At 49.2% G+C, this 21,150-nt stretch overlaps 1 protein-coding gene across 4 annotated transcripts in view; it reads left to right on the forward strand.

Moving 5' to 3' along the window:
- UBAP2 (ubiquitin associated protein 2) overlaps positions 1 to 21,150 on the forward strand; it is a 1,436,418-nt gene that overhangs the window by 161,777 nt on the left and 1,253,491 nt on the right. For all 4 annotated transcript variants that reach the window (XM_086960301.1, XM_086960303.1, XM_086960302.1 and 1 more), the window contains exon 2: positions 20,930 to 21,063. In XM_086960301.1, coding sequence (XP_086816427.1) covers positions 20,971 to 21,063 — 93 coding nt within the window. In that variant the 5' untranslated portion in view covers positions 20,930 to 20,970. The remainder of the gene's footprint in view (positions 1 to 20,929; positions 21,064 to 21,150) is intronic.

Below are 21,150 nucleotides of genomic sequence, written 5' to 3' on the forward strand. Positions count from 1 at the left end.
CTCTAATACCCTGAAGTGTCTAGGAGCTGAGTTCAATACAGGTAATTGATGAGAGTAAATAGGACTGACCTTAATGATGAAAGAGCCAGATGTTTAGAGCTTTCCTGAATAAAAGTAGATCAGTAGTTTATTTCATTTCAATCGGAAGAGAGCTCCAAAGACCTGAGGTGCTGGTTATGACACTCCTGTCACCCCACTGAGATTTTTAAATCTGGGAACCACCAGATTAAAGGCTGAAGCAGAGCGGAGTGTTCTGGATGGAGTATACCAGCTAAAGCTTTTCCTGAAGAATTCAGGGCCATGACCATGTGGTGCCCTAAAGGCAATGCTGAGAGCCTTAAAATCTATAATTTTTAGGTCTCTGCCTAGTGTACACTGTGCAGCAGTGTCGCGCAGCCGAGATTTTATGTTTTCCTAGAGTGGGGCTTGAACCCTCCCCTCTTCTCCATTGGCTGGCTTCCTAAACTGAGGCCAGCCATTGGAGGAGAGGGTCGTCACTCCGTTCAAGCCCCGTCTTTTTGGGATAGAGGGGTGTGTTTTTGCTGTTCTTTCTCTCCCTGTCGTCATCGGGAGAGAGCAGCCCCTCATCACGCTGCCTGCACGCCCAAGTCAGCTCTCTGATTGGTGTTCCTTATTAACCAATCAGAGGGCCGACTTGGGCGTGCAGGCAGCGTGAGCAGACACATCGCCTCCTCTCCCCCCAAAGAGTAAGAAGAACAAGTAAGGAGTACAATGAACGAATGCCATCAGCGGAAGTAGATAGGTGGCCAAGTATCTCTTGGATAAGGTCATAGTGCAACTAAGTCTTTGTGAACTAACGACTAACTCTATTCTACAGTGTGAAAGGTTTCTTACTTGAATGTAATTAAACACAAGCATTGGCATAGCCAATAGGTCTCACCTTTGGAACCTTACAAGTATTTAGTTATGCAGTACAATATCCTTGGTGCAACAACATCCACTGTTGCATGTCTAAACACTTATAAGGTCCCAAAGGCGAGAACTATTGGCTATGCTAATGCTCCTTTCCATTAGCTTAAGGACTCAACAAGAGTCTGCGGTTTTTATTGGTCTCCCTCGTGCGCTGCCTCCACTGCTGTGTTGCTGTTGCTCCGTCCCTGTTGATTGTGTGCGGCTCTGACCCCCTCTGATGCGCTCATCCTCCTGTGCTTTTGCCCGTTTTTGCACGCTCCTGTGCTTCTATTCCCTAGCACCACATTGCACTCTACTCCTTGTTGTTACTCCTCTCCATTTGCTTTCCTCCCCATGTCCCCCCGTGTTGCTCCCCACCAACCCCTTTGTTTTTTAGGTCTCGCTGCGAAAAGCGCGCGAAAGCGTGCTCTCGCTGAGAGAATTATAGCTGACAACGAGGGGAGACCAGAGCTGGCCACGCGTGCAGCATTTTCTATGGCAGAGTCGGATTCCGACGCGCGCCTTGGGATTGGGTCGCGCGCGTCGGAATCCAACTCTGCCTTGGGATTGGGTCGCTTGCGTGAGCTTCTACCGTAGACAGCTCATGTCACGCAGCTTGTAGTTTTCAGTTTCGTTTTGAGTCACCCTGTTGACGAGCACAGAGGAGTCTGAGCCCAGTCCGCGCTATATATACACAAGGTGGTGTCTTGTTACACATGCGAGTGAATCAGCGGCCAGGCCAGAGGCATCAGGACACATCCGTGACTCGAGCGGCTCCCGTTATTGCTTTTAAGTAATTACAGTCCCCTTCCAAATGATCCAGCAGCAACTTATGTGGCGCGAACTGCTAGTTGAAAGACACCTGGGCTGTATTTCCGCAAGACGCGTCACCTCCTGTTCACCAACTCCCCGCCGGGTCCCAGGCTCTTTCCCTGCCCCAACCCCGTGCGGTCGCAGCAGTGACTGCTCGAACGTGTTACTAAGAAATTATGAAGGGGTTCTGCCCAAATAACCCTCCCATACCTGGGCAAGGAACATCAAATAGATGAGGAAGTAGAAAAAGAAGGTACTAAGGAATCAATTAAACATTTACCTTTACAACAGATAGACCAGTAACAAAAATAGAATAAACCATGAACAGTAGTGTTCATCAACATAGGTGTTGTTTTATGTAAGTGGGTGGTGAAGACAAACTGGAAGTATACATATTTGCAGTAAACGGTCTTAAGGAACGGCTGAACACCGAGATGTTGATGATCACACTTTTTTAGAGTCAGATGATGCTTCAGAGCTGGTTTTAAGTCCTGGAGTAATGTGTATATCAGCATTACTGGTGAAATATTTCCTCTAAGATGAAATGGCACAAATCTAGATCTAGCTCTTATAGGCTTTGGTGCCATTAGAAGATGTGGATTAGTGGATCTCGGGTCGCGAGGGGAGTATAACGAGTAATGGAGTTGCAAAGGTGCAATGAGAACAGGTGGTTAATAGCATTGGATACAAATATCATTAGCCTATTAGTCTTTCTTCTCTGAGAATGGTTCCCTATTTATAATTGAAATGGTAATTTCTGTGTTTTTTGCTAGAAGCGTTCATTTTCTCAATTTTAGGAGATTTTAACTTGCACTTCGATGACCGTAACTGCGCTACGGTGGTCAATCTCTTAGCTGATTTAGAGTACCTTAATGTACATATTTGTAATATAGGCCCCACTAACACAGCAGGCCACCAATTAGACCCAGTCTTTGCCAATTTCGTTAACCTTATATGTGAGCCGGCACTCCCCTTACTATGGTCCGACCATTATTTGATTGGATTTGAAATTCGATTGCCCAAAACTACAGTTTTAGATAAGCCTGAGAATTCCTACTTTAGGAATTGGAAAAATCTTAATATAGAGCATCTAAACGCCCAGTTAACAAACTCGAGACCTAATTTTAACTTAGATGACCTCAATACTGGAGATCAGGATAAAATCAATAACTGGTTAGCCAAAGCGGTTGAGATAGTCATTCCTCTTAAGAAGAAAAAGCGGAAATCTTACAGACCCCCAGTACGTTGGTTCTCCGAAAAGCTAAAAACAGAAAAAAGCAAATGTAAAAATCTGGGTAGACAATGGAGGAAGAATTATGATACGACCATGAAAAATACTTACAAGCAAGCTCTGGAGGCCTACCATCTGCTATGTAAAATAACAAAAGGAGATTTTATCAAAAACGCCATCTTGGTCACAAAATGACTCCAGAACACTATTTAAAGTGTTAAAAGACCTAGCGCGAGCTACAACTCACCCAGAACCTCCAACGCTGTCCTCAACACACTGTAACTGCCTTGCGAAGTATTTCAATGAGAAAGTAGCCAACATCTACTTAGTAGTTGGTGGTGATGATACTCCTAACCTAACCCCATTAGTAGACCCCCAGTGGTTTCGACGAGCTGGCAGATAATCCTGGGAAATCACTGACAGTCTGGCAGCCTTTTGATCAAAACACATTTGTAGAAACCCTTAACAGCATTAAGTCGGGATACCCCAATGACCCCATGCCAGCTGAAATTTTCAAACAGCTTGACCCTGACATACTAAATGTTATTAGAACACTGTTGAACGGATCACTAAGGGAAGCGGTAGTACCAACCAAATGGAAGCACGCCATGGTAGTACCACTACTGAAAAAAGCAAATAGTGACCCAGAATCCACCCTACTAGGAGTTACAGAAACGATCCGTCAAAAGCTCGGCAATGGTGGCACGGTGGCACTCCTTTTTTTAGACTTGAGTGCTGCCTTTGACACCAAATCTCATGAAATGCTACTTGAAACCCTAGAGGGAATAGGGGTAAGAGGACCAGCTTTGGATTGGCTTGGTAATTTTCTAACAAATAGATCTTATCAGGTCTTTTCTAAAAATAACGTCTCCAATACTTTAACCTCCCCTTATGGAGTCCCACAAGGGTCAAACCTCAGCCCACTATTATTTAATATTTACATCGCCCCTCTAGTGAGTATTGCAGAAAAATTTGGCCTTACTATCTTTTCATATGCAGACGATACACAATTGGTCTTCTCCCTATCAACAACTGACAATAATAACATCTCCTCTCTACGCTCTGGGTTACAGAACATAGCGAAGTGGATGCACTCCAAGAAACTAAAATTAAATGGTGACAAAACGAAACTACTAATTTTTGGAGAACAAAAAGAGCTTTGGGGACAAACACATTGGCCCACAGAAATGGGTCCCCCGCCAGTAGCAGTTCCTTCGGCCAGAAATCTAGGAATAATAATTGATGACAAATTGACGATGCGTGATCACGCGTCCAAAACTGCTTCAGTCTGCTTCGCTATCCTAAAATGGCTAACAAAGTCTTTATGGCAACTTCCTGAAGGGTCGCAAAGAGCTGTAGTGCAGGCCTTTATCGGCTCGACGCTGGATTATGGGAACATTCTTCTCCTTGGTACCAACAAAGAGATCATGCGACGACTACAGGTCGTCCAAAATGCGGCAGCGAGGGTGCTTTTACATCTACTGAGGAGGTCGCATGTCTCTGAACATTTACGCAATCTACATTGGCTCAAAATGGCCAACAGAACCAAGTTTAAAGCGTTATGTTATATGTTCAAGATAAAAATAGAAGCATCAGCGTACCTGTGTAAATTGGTTCATAAATACAGTCCAGCTCGTAATCTTTGATCAACACATTTGGCGAAATTTGTTGTCCCGAGATTTAAACGAGCACGAATGGGCGGACGCTCCTTTGGATATATGGCACCAGTTTTATGGAATTCTATTCCACTAAAACTACGCCCGCCTGGAACCCAACTATATAACATTTCGAAAAGGTATCAAGGCATGGCTTTTCAATCAAAACTAAGAATCATAGCTTACTCCCCCAGGTTCCCTTCCGATCCTAGGCTCCGGGAAACACTCAGGGTAGCTGTTGCGCCATACAAATGGAATAAATAAATAAATAGGTCTGCGAGGAATTGTGTCCCCGAGTGAAGCACATTAAGTTGTTTTCTTAATCCGTTCACAAAATACTTCACTCTGTTGTTTTAGTAATTGTAGCTCGTGTGTTAATGTATTGCTGTCCACGCCACAGCGAACCATCATTCTGATTTATTGAGTTCATATCATTGGTAGTATCACTGGCACGCCCCGCTGCCTCAGCAGCCCCAGTTTAAGCAGCAAATAGGGGTGTCTTAAGTTGCCTGCAGGTGATAGTGGGGATAATTTAGTGCTTGTCGTTAAATGTTTAAGGGTAAGGAGTGTGCCCCGTGCAACAGTTAAACCTATCTGGAAACTTTTTGGTGTGCCTTCTCCCAGACTAATCGTAAAACGACTGTTTGCATTTGAGGATGGTAGGCATTGCTTGAAACCATACCATTCTCATTCATTCACTTGGACTTTAAGATGGCATTGCATCAGATTATCGTATAAGCATAATTTTAAGTCTGTTTGTATATTCTCATCACTTTCACGGTCGCTGAAGCTCTATTAGAACGTGGTTGCACTCTATTTGTGATAGGATTTTCGCTGACTGTAGTCAAACTGGTTTGCTAATATTGTATTTGATCGTGGTTTGTATTATTTTGAGGCAAACTATAGTGGACTGTTGCTGCCAGGGTTGGAGTAGATTAATGTTATGCTTAGTGATGGGATGTATTATTTAGCGGTTGGCTAGAACTTGTTATGAATATCCTGGAGCATTATGTGCCAAAGGCAATTGCTGTTATCACTGATAAAAAAAAAAAGTTGTCCGTGGATTACATGATATATAGGTGACTCCTTGCCTTTCATATTCATGCCTTTCATGCACTTGATTTAAATGAAAGAGCAAGTTGGGCCAGCATATCAAATGAATGGGACCCTTGATGCCCAAAAAATGTAATTTAATCATTTAAAGCGCACCAATGACTTTGGGTCAAATTTGTAATATTAATACATCTAAGTAATTTAAATACAACACATATTGCATTACAAATGTTATAGGTGTCACGTTTGCGAAAATTAAAACTATTGGCATTGTAAATGATAAAGCTATTCATTTCGCTATTTTCAAAACTAACACATAAATAAAATATTGTCATTTACAATACCAATAGCTCAAACTTTCCTAATGCGAGACCTATTGCATTGCAAATGCTTGTTTTTCTTCTCTCCGCTGCTATTGTTACTCCCTCCCATTCCCTTAGTGAATTTCCCCACCTTCATTGCCATTCCGTACAAAGCTGTTATCACCCTGTGGCTCTGCATCGGTATCTGTTGAAATTAGTAGTGTATTGAAGAGGCGTCTGCCTCTGTGCTAGAGAAAACAGGTCACTTTTCTGAACTAATGTGATTGTCACACACCGCACGGCCTCTCTCAAGGGGAGGATGTGGCCTAACGGCCAGAGATGGTGACATTGTGGCTGGGAAACCAGGTTCTAGACTCTGATTCGGCTCAACATCGTTTGATTCCGGGCCGATCATGTAATCTCCCCGTGCCTACTATAAATGGATTTTTAGGGCTCGACCTCTGCCAATGCGTAAGCATTGCAGATGTCGAACATATTATGGCTTATCCAGACCTTAACTAAAGGGGCGATTTGATGCTGTGCCCGTGAAAAAGCGCGTGCACAGCATCAAAGGCATCAGCCTCCCTCCACAAGCTTACCCCAGCGTGAGCTCTGTCATTTCTCCTCCCCTAATTAGCCCCTAATCAGCCCCCCCCCCCCCTCCCCCCTCCCCACCACAGCAATGCAGAGGGCTTGTCTGCCTTCTCCCAGGCTCGTTTACTTAACGTTCCCTGGCCTGCACACTTAACTTTCCCTAGCTCTGATGCCTGGGACTTCATGCCGGTTTTTTTTTTACAATGCATTTACCAATGCTTGTTTTTTTTTGCGGCCTTGCATTTTTATCTACCCCTCCTTCCTCTCTCCCTCCCTCTCGCTCAGCGCCGAGGCCGAGCCCCTGGCACAGCTTTACAACAGAGGCCCTCTGCAACAGGGAGAGCCGATTTACACAGGCAGCAATGCAGCCTCTAGACTCTGCAGCCTGGGCCTACATACAAACAGGCAACCATGGACACGAAGAAACGACACAGCAAAAATATATCAATCTAACCATGGAGACTTTATGGCCACCATTTGCACGGCTCCAGGCAAATACCAGATCAGGCCTCTTTTGCTGTTAAACGATTGACAGTTATTACCCAAATCAATTAACTCTTGTTTTGTAGATCACGAAAGCCTTGGCTGCCCCTGCCAGAGCACAATTCCCATACAGAGCAACAACGCCTATGCTCATTTGATCTCTCATTCAGTGAGGTTTTTCTTCGCAGTCTCAAACGTAACTTTGCCATACATGCAGACGCATGCTTGTTAACTTACCCTTATTTGGATGATGTCCGCTTTTCAGTGATTTTCGCCATCCTACAAAGCACCATGCTTCTAAAGACTTCAATATGGGTAACCATTTTTGCAAACCTGCAACACCTTCCTAAAGAGGTTTAGTCCTCATTGAATGTATGTGATGAAATCAACCTCATTCGCGAGCCAACAAAAAGGTTAACATTAATACACAGGTCCCGTGATGGAAATTGAAGAAGAAAAAAAAAACAGCCCTTCGTCCCATTCACTCCAGACATCTCCATTCGCACCTCTGCATTATCTTCCTAGAGCACAACCACCTGAGACGAGTTGTTCCCAAATAAAACACAGTGACTGCTACTTGAGGCCCTGAAATTAGAAGTGTGCCCAATGCAATTTCCGGGATCGGACATTAGCACAACTGATTTAAATATGCCTCAAGTTGTAACACGTAGAACAATGATGGAAATTAAAGCCAGTTCACAAGAGAAGCAACATTCCAGTTTTCACTCGCACAGCCACCACACAGCTCCACCGATGCATCCACCACACAGCTCCACTGATGCACCCACCACACAGCTCCACCAATGCACCCACCACACAGCTCCACCACACAGCTCCACCAATGCACCCACCACACAGCTCCACCAATGCACCCACCACACAGCTCAACAGATGCACCCACCACACAGCTCCACAGATGCACCCACCACACAGCTCCGCAGAGGCACCCACCACACAGCTCCAACGAAGCACCCACCACACAGCTCCAACGAAGCACCCACCACACAGCTCCACCGATGCACCCACCACACAGCTCCACCGATCCACCCACCACACAGCTCCACGAGGCACCCACCACAAAGCTCCGCCGATGCACCCACCACACAGCTCCACCACACAGCTCCACTGATGCACCCACCACACAGCTCCACCAATGCACCCACCACACAGCTCCACCAATGCACCCACCACACAGCTCCACCGATGCACCCACCACACAGCTCCACCGATGCACCCACCACACAGCTCCACCGATGCACCCACCACACAGCTCCACCGATGCACCCACCACACAGCTCCACCGATGCACCCACCACACAGCTCCACCGATGCACCCACCAGACAGCTCCACTGGTGCACCCACCACACAGCTCCACCGATGCACCCACCACACAGCTCCACGAGGCACCCACCACACAGCTCCACCGATGCATCCACCACACAGCTCCACCACACAGCTCCACTGATGCACCCACCACACAGCCCCACTGATGCACCCACCACACAGCTCCACCAATGCACCCACCACACAGCTCAACAGATGCACCCACCACACAGCTCCACAGAGGCACCCACCACACAGCTCCGCAGATGCACCCACCACACAGCTCCACCGAAGCACCCACCACACAGCTCCACCGAAGCACCCACCACACAGCTCCACCGATGCACCCACCACACAGCTCCACCGATGCACCCACCACACAGCTCCACCGATGCACCCACCACACAGCTCCACCGATGCACCCACCACACAGCTCCACAAGGCACCCACCACACAGCTCCGCCGATGCACCCACCACACAGCTCCACGAGGCACCCACCACACAGCTCCACCGATGCACCCACCACACAGCTCCACCGATGCACCCACCACACAGCTCCACGAGGCACCCACCACACAGCTCCACCAATGCATCCACCACACAGCTCCACCACACAGCTCCACCAATGCACCCACCACACAGCTCCACCGATGCACCCACCACACAGCTCCACCGAGGCACCCACCACACAGCTCCACCAATGCATCCACCACACAGCTCCACCACACAGCTCCACCAATGCACCCACCACACAGCTCCACCAATGCACCCACCACACAGCTCGACCGACCGATGCTCCAACTAAGCTCCACCAATGCACCAACCACACAGCTCCACCGAGGCACCCACCACACAGCTCCACCGATGCACCCACCACACAGCTCCACCAATGCATCCACCACACAGCTCCACCACACAGCTCCACCAATGCACCCACCACACAGCTCCACCAATGCACCCACCACACAGCTCGACCGACCGATGCTCCAACTAAGCTCCACCAATGCACCAACCACACAGCTCCACCGAGGCACCCACCACACAGCTCCACCGATGCACCCACCACACAGCTCCACCAATGCATCCACCACACAGCTCCACCACACAGCTCCACCAATGCACCCACCACACAGCTCCACCGATGCACCCACCACACAGCTCCACCGATGCACCCACCACACAGCTCCACCGATGCACCCACCACACAGCTCCACTGAGGCACCCACCACACAGCTCCACTGAGTCACCCACCACACAGCTCCACCGATGCACCCACCACACAGCTCCACCGATGCACCCACCACCCAGCTCCACCGATGCACCCACCACCCAGCTCCACCGATGCACCCACCACGCAGCTCCACCGAGGCACCCACCACGCAGCTCCACCGAGGCACCCACCACACAGCTCCACCGAGGCACCCACCACACAGCTCCACCGAGGCACCCACCACACAGCTCCACCGAGGCACCCACCACACAGCTCCACCGAGGCACCCACCACACAGCTCCACCGAGGCACCCACCACACAGCTCCACCGAGGCACCCACCACACAGCTCCACCGAGGCACCCACCACACAGCTCCACAGATGCACCCATCACACAGCTCCGCCGAAGCACCGCCCACACAGCTCCGCCGAGGCACCCACCACACAGCTCCACCGATGCAGCCACCACACAGCTCCACCGATGCACCCACCACACAGCTCCACCGAGGCACCCACCACACAGCTCCACCGAGGCACCCACCACACAGCTCCACCGATGCACCCACCACACAACTCCACAGATGCACCCACAACACAGCTCCACAGATGCACCCACAACACAGCTCCACAGATGCACCCACAACACAGCTCCACAGATGCACCCACCACACAGCTCCACCGAGGCACCCACCACACAGCTCCACCGAGGCACCCACCACACAGCTCCACCGAGGCACCCACCACACAGCTCCACCGATGCACCCACCACACAGCTCCACCAATGCATCCACCACACAACTCCACCACACAGCTCCACTGATGCACCCACCACACAGCTCCACCAATGCACCCACCACACAGCTCCACCAATGCACTCAACACACAGCTCCACCAATGCACCCACCACACAGCTCCACCAATGCACCCACCACACAGCTCGACCGACCGATGCTCCAACTAAGCTCCACCAATGCACTAACCACACAGCTCCACCAATGCACCCACTAAGCTCCACCGATGCACTCACCACACAACTTCACTGATGCATTCACCACAGAGCTCCACCGAGGCACCCACCACACAGCTCCACCGAGGCACCCACCACACAGTTCTACCATGCCACCACCACACTGCTCCACCGATGCACCCACCACACAGCTCCACCAATGCACCCACCACACAGCTCCACAGATGCACCCACCACACAGCTCCACCGATGCACCCACCACACAGCTCCACCGAGGCACCCACCACCCAGCTCCACCGATGCACCCACCACACAGCTCCACGAGGCACCCACCACACAGCTCCACCGATGCACCCACCACACAGCTCCACCGATGCACCCACCACACAGCTCCACCGATGCACCCACCACACAGCTCCACCGATGCACCCACCACACAGCTCCACCGATGCACCCACCACACAGCTCCACCGAGGCACCCACCACACAGCTCCACCGAGGCACCCACCACACAGCTCCACCGAGGCACCCACCACACAGCTCCACCGAGGCACCCACCACACAGCTCCACCGATGCACCCACCACACAGCTCCACTGATGCACCCACCACACAGCTCCACTGATGCACCCACCACACAGCTCCACCAATGCATCCACCACACAGCTCCACCACACAGCTCCACTGATGCACCCACCACACAGCTCCACCAATGCACCCACCACACAGCTCGACCGACCGATGCTCCAACTAAGCTCCACCAATGCACTAACCACACAGCTCCACCAATGCACCCACTAAGCTCCACCGATGCACCCACCACACAACTTCACTGATGCATTCACCACAGAGCTCCACCGAGGCACCCACCACACAGCTCCGCCGAGGCACCCACCACACAGTTCTACCATGCCCCCACCACACAGCTCCACTGATGCACCCACCACACAGCTCCACTGATGCACCCACCACACAGCTCCACTGATGCACCCACCACACAACTCCACAGATGCACCCACCACACAGCTCCACAGATGCACCCACCACACAGCTCCACCGATGCACCCACCACACAGCTCCACCGATGCACCCACCACACAGCTCCACTGAGGCACCCACCACACAGCTCCACCGAGGCACCCACCATACAGCTCCACCAATGCACCCACCACACAGCTCGACCGACCGATGCTCCAACTAAGCTCCACCAATGCACTAACCACACAGCTCCACCAATGCACCCACTAAGCTCCACCGATGCACCCACCACACAACTTCACTGATGCATTCACCACAGAGCTCCACCGAGGCACCCACCACACAGTTCTACCATGCCCCCACCACACAGCTCCACTGATGCACCCACCACACAGCTCCACAGATGCACCCACCACACAGCTCCACCGATGCACCCACCACACAGCTCCACCGATGCACCCACCACACAGCTCCACCGATGCACCCACCACACAGCTCCACCGAGGCACCCACCACACAGCTCCACTGAGTCACCCACCACACAGCTCCACTGAGTCACCCACCACACAGCTCCACCGATGCACCCACCACCCAGCTCCACCGATGCACCCACCACACAGCTCCACCGACACAGCTCCGCCGATGCACCCACCACACAGCTCCACCGAGGCACCCACCACACAGCTCCACCGATGCAGCCACCACACAGCTCCACCGACACAGCTCCACTGATGCACCCACCACACAGCTCCACCGATGCACCCACCACCCAGTTCCACCGATGCACCCACCACACCGCTCCACCGACACAGCTCCACCTATGCAGCCACCACACAGCTCCACCTATGCAGCCACCACACAGCTCCACCGATGCACCCACCACCCAGTTCCACCGATGCACCCACCACACCGCTCCACCGACACAGCTCCACCTATGCAGCCACCACACAGCTCCACCTATGCAGCCACCACACAGCTCCACCGACACAGCTCCACCGATGCACCCACCACCCAGCTCCACCGATGCACACACCACACAGCTCCAACGACACAGCACCACCGATGCACCCACCACACAGCTCCACCGAGGCACCCACCATACAGCTCCACCGAGGCACCCACCATACAGCTCCACCGAGGCACCCACCACCCAGTTCCACCGATGCACCCACCACACCGCTCCACCGACACAGCTCCACCTATGCAGCCACCACACAGCTCCACCTATGCAGCCACCACACAGCTCCACCGATGCACCCACCACCCAGTTCCACCGATGCACCCACCACACCGCTCCACCGACACAGCTCCACCTATGCAGCCACCACACAGCTCCACCTATGCAGCCACCACACAGCTCCACCGATGCACACACCACACAGCTCCAACGACACAGCACCACCGATGCACCCACCACACAGCTCCACCGAGGCACCCACCATACAGCTCCACCGAGGCACCCACCATACAGCTCCACCGAGGCACCCACCATACAGCTCCACCGAGGCACCCACCATACAGCTCCACAGATACACCCACCACACAGCTCCACCGAGGCACCCACCACACAGCTCTACAGATGCACCCACCACACAGCTCCACAGATGCACCCACCACACAGCTCCACAGATGCACACAGCTCCACGAAGCACCCACCACACAGCTCCACCGATGCACCCACCACACAGCTCCACCGATGCACCCACCACACAGCTCCACCGATGCACCCACCACACAGCTCCACCGATGCACCCACCACACAGCTCCACCGATGCACCCACCACACAGCTCCACCGATGCACCCACCACACAGCTCCACCGATGCACCCACCACACAGCTCCACCGATGCACCCACCACACAGCTCCACCGATGCACCCACCACACAGCTCCACCGATGCACCCACCACAGTGCTCTACCAACACAGCTCCACCGATGCAGCCACCACACAGCTCCACCGATGCAGCCACCACACAGCTCCACCGACACAGCTCCACCGATGCACCCACCACAAAGCTCCACTGATGCACCCACCACACGGCTCCACCGTTGAACACACCACACAGCTCCACTGACGCACCCACCACACAGCTCCTCTGATGCACCCACCACACAGCTCCACAGATGCACCCACCACACAGCTCCACCGAGGCACCCACCACACAGCTCCACAGATGCACCCACCACACAGCTCCACCGAGGCACCCACCACACAGCTCCACAGATGCACCCACCACACAGCTCCACCGAAGCACCCACCACACAGCTCCACCGAAGCACCCACCACACAGCTCCACCGATGCACCCACTACACAGCTACGCCAATGCACCCACCACACAACTCCGCCGAGGCACCCTCCACAGCTCCACCGATGCACCCACCACACAGCTCCGCCGATGCACCCACCACACAGCTCCGCCGATGCACCCACCACACAGCTCCGCCGATGCACCCACCACACAGCTCCGCCGAGGCACCCTCCACACAGCTCCACCGATGCACCCACCACACAGCTCCACCGATGCTCCAACTAAGCTCCACCGATGCACACACCACTCAGCGCCACCACTGCATCACTCAGCGCCACCACTGCATCACTCAGCGCCACCACTGCATCACTCAGCGCCACCACGGCATCACTCAGCGCCACCACGGCATCACTCAGCGCCACCACGGCATCACTCAGCGCCACCACGGCATCACTCAGCGCCACCACAGCATCACTCAGCACAACCACAGCATCACTGGTTCAAATAAGTTCTTTCAATGTTTCAAACTGTTTTCAAGCTTTCACGCTTTATTACAAATCACAAAAAGAAGTTAACATTTCACGTCTGTTCTTGGATTTTCGTCACAATAAAAAACACTGAACATAATCTTCACAAAAGTTATTTACAAAAGTTTAAGCTATTGCCATTACAAATTAAATAAATTATTTAAGTATTAATTATTAAAAAAAATTAAAAGCCATTGTTATTTGTAATATCAATACATCTAAGTCACGTAAATACAAAACCTGTTGCATTACAAATGCTATAGGTGTTTGCGAAAGTTATAACTATTGGCATTGTAAATGACAAAGCTATTAATTTAGCTATTTTAAAAAATAACACATAAATAAAACAAATTTAATTTATAAGACCAATAGCTCAAACTTTCCTAATGCGAGCCCTATTGCATTTCCAATGCTTGTTTCCTTGTGTAATGTAATTAACTGGTGCTCATATAAAGCGTACTAATACATTTGGGTCGCGTTTGCGCTATATAAAACTACATAAAAATAAAGTCTGCTATGGTATTTTAGGGTTGGTCTCATGTTTTTGTGGTGTTGTCCGACAGGCCCCTTCCATATCCCGTGATTTGCTGTCGCCCCTGCCTCCCCTCCCCCTGCTTTTCCTTCTGCCCGTGAGAAGCTGTATTTGGCTGCAGTAGGATGTTATGTCGGTGATCTCAATTAAGCTTGGCAAATCGCAGCAAGTCTTGTTAGCAGACCGTTTCTAAGAACATCTACAGGCAACAGTATAATTGTGTAGTGGCTCCTCGTCATTAGGGGGGCTTCCAGCCTTCGTTGCTTTCTCAGCCTACAACGTTACTTACGCACATCTGCGCTTAGTTTCAGCAAGCTTTGCGCTTGTGGCTCAAAAGCTGGAAAGGGCGAAAACGATACTTTGTGACACGAGGGCAAGTCAGCGCTGCGAAGCTACAACTAGAGTACATAACTATCCCTAGTGGCCAGTGCAGCTGGTACAGTCGTACTAGGTTCCTGGTGTGAGGAAGAACTGGGACCCTGGTGTAAAGAGACATCTGCATTCCAGTTATTTCTTTTTACTAAAGGTGGAGGAGGCTCCATGTTGCACCCGGTGCATTTCCTCCACGCAGCACAGACGTTTATTAAGATGTGGTTTATAACCACTTTTACAGAAAGGCTTGGGGACGGCGAGATATATTGGCTTTGCTAATGCTTATTTTTTGCATGTCCTGGATTATATCGTGAATTTTGGCGTGTTCTCTGCTGCTTTCTCCAGATGTATATCAGCACACGTTCTTCTAGCTCGTGTCATGAGACCGCATCCACTTACTTGAAAACCCATCTGCTGGCTTCCACAAAAGTTAAAACCCAATTTTCGAATGATCCTAATCACTGAAAATAGTCCCAGCCCGGGATGTCGTTTAACAATATGACCAGGCTCTCTTGCCTTACCTTTATCGAGCGTCATGGGTGATGGACTGGACCACTTGGATTAGCAAAACACAGATCTAGGAGGCTGTATAAATGCACATTGAATAAGCTTTGTAAACCTGTTGTAAGTAGAACGACCGTTTAGAACGTCTGAAGGGATTTTATTTAGGTCCGAACCACACAACTTTTGGAGTTATTTTTTGTAAAACGAGTTAATTTGGTTAGCTTTTAAAAAACGATCGATTTTAATATTTAATTAAAGAAATTGCTCAAAGTGTCGTTGTAAAGCCAGCTAAGCGTGTGTTCACGCTTTCTGCAGGACAAGCTTGTTACTTCCTCTTGGCCTGTCCCGTTGAATTCTCGTAGAAAATGCAGCATTAAAACGTCATAAATGAGCCGATGTCATCAGCATTGTTTTCAGTGCCAGGTAATGTAGCAAACACTAGTCTGGCTAGAGCGAGGAAGCAATCTCAACATCTGCCATGTAGCATCTGCCATATAGAATCAACAGGTTTGTATTCTGTCTTGTTCTCTTCTTTTTTCGAAAAGTTTTTTTGCTATATTTTGTAATTCATTGAAACTAATTGAACATATCCATTTTTTTGCGAAAGTAGGTTACGTATTTAACATTTTTTTTTAAGTGTAGCTGCACCTTAAAGACATCACCTCGAAGTATTAATATTTTAGTGGACATTCTGAAAGTAAACTGTAAAAACGTTAGTGAAAATATACCATGAAATGGCAAAAAATGAAAGTGATAAAGCAGATAGGCCATAAGAGATGGCTAATATTTCAGATGAAGACCGCACTGTGTTGTCTGGCAGTTTCCCAAAATAAAGGTAGGGTTCTTTATATGAGAAGACCATTCCAAAAATATGGTTGCAGCTCCTGTGTTATATTCATTCAGTGCAACAGAGGTTTGAATTTCGGGTTTCCATTCAGCTGCAGCTTCTTTATTCTGTAACCCTTTTGTCTGCTGAAGACATTTTAGCCAGATGGTGGACTTCCCTGTCGAAGCACCCTGTATGCCTGTCCGTAGATCTTAAATTTAATTCTGCTTTGGAGTGGAAGCCATTGTAGCTCATTTAGAACCTGTGAGATGTGGTCACATGTTCTTTCGTTGGGCAGTGACTTCAAATCTGCCTTTAGCAGAGTAGGAGACGATTGCCAAAACCCAGCTAACTTGACATTTCCTTCTTTGATTTAGGACTTCAGCATATCAATATTCCTTCTAGGATGATCTTTTTTGTAATGCTAAGTATCCTGTGAAAGTAACTGCTCAAATCAAAATTAAGTTCTGATTGTATTTTTTTAGTGCATCTCGTCCTCGTCCTCCTTATCCCAACCGTTGCATAATATATGCAGGAAAAGCTAGTAACGTTTGAAAATAATGTATATATGTAGCTCGCTGATTAATTTACCTTTCGAATATTTTGATCCCGGAATACATTTAGCGGTTCATAGTCAAATACCTTCCTTTATTGTAAAGATGCTAGCACTAAATATCTCCGGCACGTCTAATTTTGCAAGACATTTTGTTATTGAGATAAAAAGTACAAAGACCACAACGAATGCCATGGTGCTTTGAACGTAGCAAAGCTGCAATATTCCTGTACATTATGTTAACCAAAGCCACCACATCTGATTAAAGCAGATGCATGTTTCACATATAAGAATAGGGCAGCGGTAGAGTATAGTCATAGCAAGGAAGTACCACTGCATCACTGTTGGAAAGCCACCCATTCCAACAACGTAATAGGAAGAATACGAACCAAAAAATGCACAATACAAGAAGCGTACCATATACTAGGTTAGAGCGAACAATCCAATGGAGTCCCACAACCCTGAAGAAGCTAAGGGATGGGGTCCGCAGGGGAGAAAGGAGAGGCGACCAGGATCTTAGACTAAGAAGTGAAGCTCAGTCAAAGAGTTGGAGAGCTTTAACCCCTTCGACGCTCATGACGAGCTCAGCTCGTCATGAGGTACACCTCTCATACACTCATGCCGAGCTGAGCTCGTCATGAACAATGGGATTTACAGATTTTCAGCGCAGGGGGGGGAAATCATAAGAGTTGATGGTGTTAAGTCTAGGCGGTGTAAGGAGTTTGTATTCTAAACGGAAGTTATTGTAGAAGAGTCCGCCAAATGCGTGTGAATTTCACTTCTGTGTGGGATATTCTGTGAGAAAGCGAGGGCGTGTGAACCATTGGGCTGAGGTGTGGGGCAGCAGGTTGTTTCGCACTTAAGGGCTGCCAGCATAGCGCTAGTTCCCTGGAAGGAGGATATGCTGCGATCTAGAGAAGGATCCCATACCAAATTAAATTAACCTCTCAGGACTATATCGCCACCCCACCATAACCGGTGTTCCATAAGTAAGTTCATAAGGAATGCGTCTTGTGCCTGGTTGTGAACATATGCATTCTGGAGTGTGAGGGGCATGAACCACACTGTAGAGTAAGCTTCACAAAACTGCTGTCTCTGTCCCAGACCACCCACATGTGCTTAGAACACAACAAGACATTGCAGAAAATCACATCCCTGGCTGGTTTAGAAGTTGCAGAGGCCCAGTGACGGATGGGATAATTGGGATGTGCCATATATGGGGTGCCCTGCTTTAGGTGGTGCGTCTCCTGCAAGAAAATCACATAAGCATCCTGTTGGAGGAGATACCGCCACACTTGTTTTCTTTTTGGTTGGTGAGTTGAGCCCTCACACATTGAGCGTAAGGAATTTAACACAATTGACTGTAGTCATGTGGGAGGATTAGAGGTTAGGGCTGAGTACCCGCTTGAGTAGGCAACCTGCTGGAGGGAGGGAGATTAGGGGCGGGATGGGGAGTTGGGGAGGGAGATTGCGCTGCAAGTGGTGGATGAGCCAGGGGCCGACCTCCTGGGGCATGGCAAGTAAGTGGGCTGAAAAAGTGGGGTGGCGAAGGGTAACCCAGTCCAAGCTGGTCGGGACAAGCAGTATGATGAGTCAAGGGGATGAGAGGATGGGTATCCCCAGAGAGGCATGCAACCTAGATTAAAAAAAGTGCACATTGGGTAAAAACATCAGGCCAACCGGGCTTTAACAATCCAGAAGTGATGAGGGCCAGCGCATGACCAGGTGAAGTCACTCCCCAAAAGTCTGGATTCACGGGACAGGCTGACAGGGAGTGAGTGTAGGTCCAAAATGGCCAGGGCCAGCAATGCATCACTGGATCACTTCGGCGTCCACATGCACAGCTAAGGAGAGGCAGTTTGTGGTGATGACGTCGCTCATCTAGGAGACCGCCAGTTAGTAGTCTGACCTCTAAGTCCCCGAATCAGCAGGGGAGGCTGGTTGTCAACAAAGGTCTGCAACAAAGGTCGTAGCCAGCCATGGGCATGTGATGCAGCATGTGACAGGAGGCTGCCGCGCGGTATGGGGGGGGAGGGGAGCCTGCAAGTAGAAGTCAAAAGGCGGTACAGCAGAGCACGTAGATCAGCAGAACTCAAAAGCCCCAGGCCCAAATGATTCAGCAGGACCCCGGTAGCCCAAGGCCTGCTGGCTCTGAGCGTCTGGTGATATCCCCACCCCCTTCTGTGACACAGCCTGGAGCAGGCAAAGAGAAGGCTGCATCACCAACCACACCAGAATAGGGCCTCCTCCTTCTGTTGCAGGGCTGTCTGAGACCAAGGCAGTTGGCAGCCTACTGGATCAGTAGCCGCGAAGTAAGTCACACCAGAGGAGTATGCAGGAAGGGGGTGCCGACCTGCCAAGGCCCATTCCACTGATTTCCAGAGCTGGTCTTCCCCAAGGCTCTGTGGGCCCTGGCCGCTGGGTTCTTGCGCCCCAGGCAAGATGGCGAAGGCGCGTTGTCTGCCTGCGGCGCAAGCAGGGGCACAGCTTTCTGACCTAAGAGGGGTCGCCACAGACTAGTAGGTCCGCCGAGGACACAAGGCCTCAGGTTGCTATTCTACTGTCAGAGGGGCATAATTGCAGCCCGATGCGGTAGATGGCGGCAGGAAAGAGCAGCAGCATAAATGTGGGACCCCCTCTATTAAAAAATTTTTGGCCAGGGAAAAGAGGGGACAACATCAACAACAATATAAGACATTCCCACGTGGCCTCACCAAAGTTTCTTAAACGGTATTACTCAAATGTTTTCAAGAAATTCTCCCTTTGGATCAACACAGGTACACTTAAGATCATAGTATATTTAGTTTTTTTATTCATTTTTTAGCATATGTTCAAAATTACTTTTCTTATTCATCTTCAATCTTCAATATAATATTTTATTCTCATTTTCATTGGTTTTTTAAAAAGACACATTTCATACTCATTGTATACATAATTTAGAAGTCCAATATGAAATTTATCTTCTCTTAAAAAACACCCTGAAAACCACATACTAGTCACCAAACATACGCTACTCATTCATACATCCACACCCTTTTTTTGATAAGCAGGACAAGCTCTTTTTCTGAAGCTGAGATGACAGATAGTATAGATGACTCTTCACGCCAGGTCAAAAGATGGTGGCAGGAAAGGCCTTGGGATCCAGAGCTCAGAGGAGGTGCGTCCTATGTCCTCTAGTTAAGCTATGCCCTCAGAATGCCCAATTTTTTGCAGGATGGACTACTTTGTATACTTTTGCTTTTTTATGTAATTAGCTGGTTGCTTAGTTTGCATGTAATGTTTAGTCACGCTCTGGGTTTCAGTTATGTAGATTCCTGTCCTTTTAAAACATTTTGTTTTGGGATTAGGTGGTTAAAACGTGGTCTAGCTTTGTAAAGCAGGCGAGTGCTGTACATGGTAAGGTAGAAGTATGCTTTTTATTGATATATTTGGTTTTGAGTGAAGTGAGCATCGGAATTGTAGGGATGCATCATAAGAGTTACTGATGTAAGTCCAGAGAAATAATCTGCTTTGTGATTGAAACTTGCTTTCAAAGTCTTAACATTTTCTTTTACCACGCGCTGGGTATTAAAGTGCAGGTGATTGTTCAGGGCGTGATGACATACTAGAGTTGTGCGATATGGTCATAATCTCTAATGCTTCCTAGTAACTTTATATATCCAAACATGCTACCCACAGGATTCTTCTGCCATCATTCAATACTCTTATGATTTTATAATTGACATTGTTTTGTTAGTACATCTGAACTATTTGGCGTGAAGACAAGCTGTTCAATTATTTTGTTTTAATATAACTTTAATGTGTGAGATTTTAATTAGTGAGATTTCTTTTTTTTTTCTCCAGATTTTCTATTTTGTACATACATTGTTTTGTATATACTGTATATGATGACTTCGGTGGGCAATGAACGTTCCCGGGCCACTCGGGAGAAGACACAAATTTCACCTCCACAGGCACAACCACAGAAACAAGTACAGGTAGCTATTATCCAGTTTTGATCTTAAATGTAAATATTTAATGAAATGTTCGGAAAAGTAGCTAAAATGTCTCCCATAGGTTCATAC

Source organism: Lissotriton vulgaris, chromosome 3_1 (genome assembly GCF_964263255.1).
Source record: "Lissotriton vulgaris chromosome 3_1, aLisVul1.2, whole genome shotgun sequence".
Taxonomy (NCBI): Eukaryota; Metazoa; Chordata; class Amphibia; order Caudata; family Salamandridae; genus Lissotriton; species Lissotriton vulgaris.